Source organism: Phalaenopsis equestris, unplaced genomic scaffold (assembly GCF_001263595.1).
Source record: "Phalaenopsis equestris unplaced genomic scaffold, ASM126359v1 Scaffold202951, whole genome shotgun sequence".
Taxonomy (NCBI): domain Eukaryota; kingdom Viridiplantae; phylum Streptophyta; class Magnoliopsida; order Asparagales; family Orchidaceae; genus Phalaenopsis; species Phalaenopsis equestris.
This window is the reverse complement of record NW_018222611.1, coordinates 21155-25420: the sequence shown is the minus strand read 5'-3', so window position 1 is coordinate 25420 and position 4266 is coordinate 21155. Positions and strand designations below refer to the sequence as shown.

At 31.6% G+C, this 4266-nt stretch overlaps 1 protein-coding gene across 1 annotated transcript in view; it reads right to left on the bottom strand.

The window, feature by feature from the left end:
- Positions 1 to 728: 728 nt before the first annotated feature.
- The window catches only part of LOC110036138 (cyclin-dependent kinase C-2-like), a gene marked incomplete at its 5' end in the record, with an annotated part of 8597 nt that continues 5059 nt past the window's right edge, over positions 729 to 4266 (bottom strand). Inside the window, 2 exons of the mRNA XM_020740508.1 lie at positions 729 to 919; positions 3784 to 3875. Coding sequence (XP_020596167.1) covers positions 729 to 919; positions 3784 to 3875 — 283 coding nt within the window. The remainder of the gene's footprint in view (positions 920 to 3783; positions 3876 to 4266) is intronic.

The following is a 4266-nucleotide window of genomic DNA, read 5'->3' as shown; positions in this document are numbered from 1 at the left end:
CTCTGTTGAATGATGAATTCATTATCATTCGATGACTCGTGAAATGATATTCATAATGAACAATACCAATGTGAGCAGGAGTTTCTAATAGTGTAACATTATTATTATTATTATTATTATTATCCATTTCTCATTCTTATAAGTTTAATAACCTCTTAAATCCCTCTCTTTTTTTAATGTAATGGTAATTCTCTGTAAGTGGGACTCTTATCAGTGGCCATGTTTTATGTATATGCTTATTTGAAAGTCGACTATTATTGATTACAGTGATGCCTTGCTTGGTGGTTAAGCTTTGGTCAAATTAAATGTTAATGTGTGAATAAATTGACAAGTGTTAGCAGTGGTGTGGAGAAGTGCAAACGAAGTCACTGGTCATTGGCATGAATGTCAACTGTAGCAGACAAATTTGCTGGCATCAGCAGACATTAACATTGGTGTCTAAGGGTGTGGTTGGGGTGGCTGATGTTTTTTCAAGAAATTGTTATAAAACAGAGCCAACTTTTTAGAAGTTGTCAGAAAGCTGTTGATAAAGAAACAATGTCTGTTTAGGAGATCTACTGTGTTGTTGTTGTTTATGCTGAGAAAAATTGTTTTGCCCTTATATATATAATACATTGAAATAAATATAGTTTTGAGAATATTCAGAAATAAATAACAAAAACAGGCGTAATGATAAACAAAAATAACAGTTCAGTCCCAAATACTCTAATACATAAAAAAATGATTAGCTATTTGAAACTAGCAACTACAATAATGAGGACAACAATGATAATCAACGGGCCAAGAATGGGATTTGGGTTGAAATCCAGATGATCAAGTCTTGGGAACAATCTCCACTCCATCGCTGAATCTCTCCTCGGCTGATCACGATTTGGAGGGACCTCGTCAATGTCATCAACCCAACTGAAATAGTCGCAATCTGCAGGAGTCCTATTTCCGAGACAAAAATAAAATCTTTTGCTATGCCTTCCCTTCTGGACTGGTACAGAACACACCTATCACCACAATAATAGAGAGGAACTTTTGAAGTGTTTGATGATCTTGAGCTCATATTTTATGTTATTATAATACAATATTATTCTAATTAAGAAAATTAAGTTGATGCAATAATTGAGAAATTATAAAAAATATATAAGCAATCTTAAAATTAAGACTTAAAGTTTATCGGTGCACAAAAAAAGAAAGGTGCAACACAGCTTGTTATATATATTTTGAAAAACTACATCGAGAAAAAAAACAACAAATAACTATGTTTTTAACAGGGTCCCATCCTAAACCAGTGGCCCCTCAATTTAGCTCCTTCCACAACTTCAGCTCTTCTTAATTTGATCTCATTTATTTTTCAATTGAGTTTTATTGTACAATCTACATGTTCTTTGTTGAATGAGTTTCGTTATATTTTGCCTACATTTCTTATTGAAATGTGTGGTTGGTATATTGTAATTTTCTACCCCTTTCAAGCATAAATCACATAAAATTATCTCTCTCTCTATCTCAAATAGCGGATATCTCACCTTATCTAAGTAAGAAAAAAAATGTATCACATGATTGACATGTAAAACAACAATACATGAACCTAAAACAAGATTATGTCAAATAAAAAGTAAAAGTAGTGCTCATAATCAAATCATGGATATAAAAAATAGCTCCATCTAGATCACCAATTGTGTTATCCAAACATAAATACCATATAGTATTCGTGTAAAATTAGCATAATTGTTTTTTTTTTTCATATTCACAATTGATAATCGGTTGAGGTTTTTATTATGTGTTTTCCATCATCGCTCTACTAACCATTTCACAAGAAATGTGAAACGTGCCCACCAAATTTTCTTCTGAAAGCATCACCATAAACGAAAACCAAGCAACCAACGAGTCCACAAAAATTCTGATATAATAAGATCATATAAATCTCGAGAATTATTTTTGATAAGTTAATAACATCCACTTCACCTCAACATATCTCTCTTTAGATAGATATATGAGCATAAGTTCAATTCATCTGATAGATTATGCTGGGTGAATCGCCTGCTCTTGCTTCCTCTTAAGTGTAGTTTGGTTTTTTTTAGTTTTCTTGAGCACTGCTTAGTTTTTTTAGTTTTCTTATGGTAAAACATTTATAAATGAATTGAATATGCTTTGTTGCATATTTGAAGTTTGTATGACAGATGAACACTAGTTACATGCAAACTTCAAATATGCAGCAAACCATATGCAATTTTATTTATAAAATCTCCGCAAAAGATAACTAAAAGAAGGAAACAGTGCTCAATATTCTTCCCCAAAATGTTACTCCACATTGATGAGAGAAGAGCAAACAATTTGATCATCAAAATTTGTCAGAAAAACTAAAAATTAGTGTTCATATATCTATCTAAAAAAAAAAACCAACAAAAAACTGAAATAAACATGTGAGCATTGCTCATATATATTTCATCTAATTGTTTCTATTGATTGATCAAAACAGGTAAACATTTTGTTAACTTATATATTGAGCAAACTTCAAATGTGCAGTAAAACATATGTAATTATATTTGCAAAAGTCTCAGCAGAAGAAAAATAAAAAAGAAACAGTGCTCAACAATCTCTTCCCTCCCTCCAAAATATTACTCCACACTCATAATATTTAAAATAGTAAATCCTTAAAAACAAATGAACAAAGTTTATATATATTTCATTTCGTAGCTTCTCTTAGTTGATAAGGATTAGTATAGATGATGTAGCTTATCTATCATGCAAACTTACAACTTTGCATGAAAGCATATGCAATTCCATCTGTAAAATTCTTGCATTAACTAAAAAAAAGGATTTCTTAAAAAAATAGATGAACAAAGCTCAAATATATCTAATTTTATATCTTCTAGTGGTTCATCAGGATAGTTATAGATGTTGCTAAATTGTCTATCATGCTAGCTTCAAATTTGTAACAATGCATATGCAATGTCATTTATAAAAATATTTCATATACTAAAAAAGTGAAGCAGTGCTCGTTCAACTCTTTATAGGAGGCATGTGCAAATAAATCGACCAACAAACATGGGTGCAAGCATATGTAGAATAAATCCACAAAGAATTCTTAAGGAAATAGATGTACAATGCTTTTATATTTCTTATTCCATAGCTTCTACTGTTTGATCAGAATTAGTATAGATGTTGTTAACTAATCAATCAGATAAACTTCTAATTTGCATCAAATCATATGCAAAAATTAAGCAATAAGAGAAGAAAAAACAAATAAGTGCTCAGAAATCATGTCCATCTATACATATGCATTTGAAAGAGCAAGTTATTCGACCATCAAACATCAATGAATACATATGCAGATCAAGAAACAAAAAAAAAAATCACATAAAAAATAAGAAACACAGAGATAGGTAGCGAATGAACCACAAAAATATAAAATGTTTAAAGGAGAAACTTCACCAGAATGTTGCAGTCAATCGACGACACCGAACAGAGGGGGGTGGGGGGGAGCGGAACCAAGTTTCAACCCTAACCATACAAATGATATAGGAGGACAGTGGCCTGGGTATCTGCGAGGATAGGGGGTGAGATTAACGTAAACCTGAAAAAACAACGACGTCAAAGGCACCTCGCAATGGAGCTCCAATCGCGGAAAGCCCTTTCCTCCTTCCGTTTCGACATTCAACCTAATGCAGCCCCCGACCAGCAAAACACATAAAATAAAAGGATTCTCAAACGCGACTTCTTTTGCTCCGCAACCAAAAACAAAAAGCCACAAAAACGAGGTCCCAAATGGGTCCTAAATTAAAAGTTATGTACTCTTGTTAATGAACATTGTTGCTGAAGTTAACGGCACGAAATCCTTATAGGCATTAACAGGAGTCAACGAAGAGTTGATCACCTCATCAATGCTATAAGCATCAATATTTAAGAGCGAAACATTAAAATATTCTTCAAGTATATGAACCCCACAACACAAATTTCCCTTTATAGACTTAAAAAATTTGCCCTTAAATTAAGTTACTAGTAAAAATATTTAATAAACTATTACATAAATTATAAAAATTATTATCATTAATTCAATAATAAATCACCCCAAAATTATCATAAAATTCAATCTGCCACAAACAAAATTATTATAAAAATGAATTACATTTATATTTCAACAGAAATTTTGCCTTAGAAAGGTCATTCATCACATACTTTTTCCACATAAAAGGCACTTTGGGCTCAACTTTCTCACAAAAAAGACCATTCTTTTTTTGGGTCATTTACATAAAATGAATCAATCCAAATCTCACT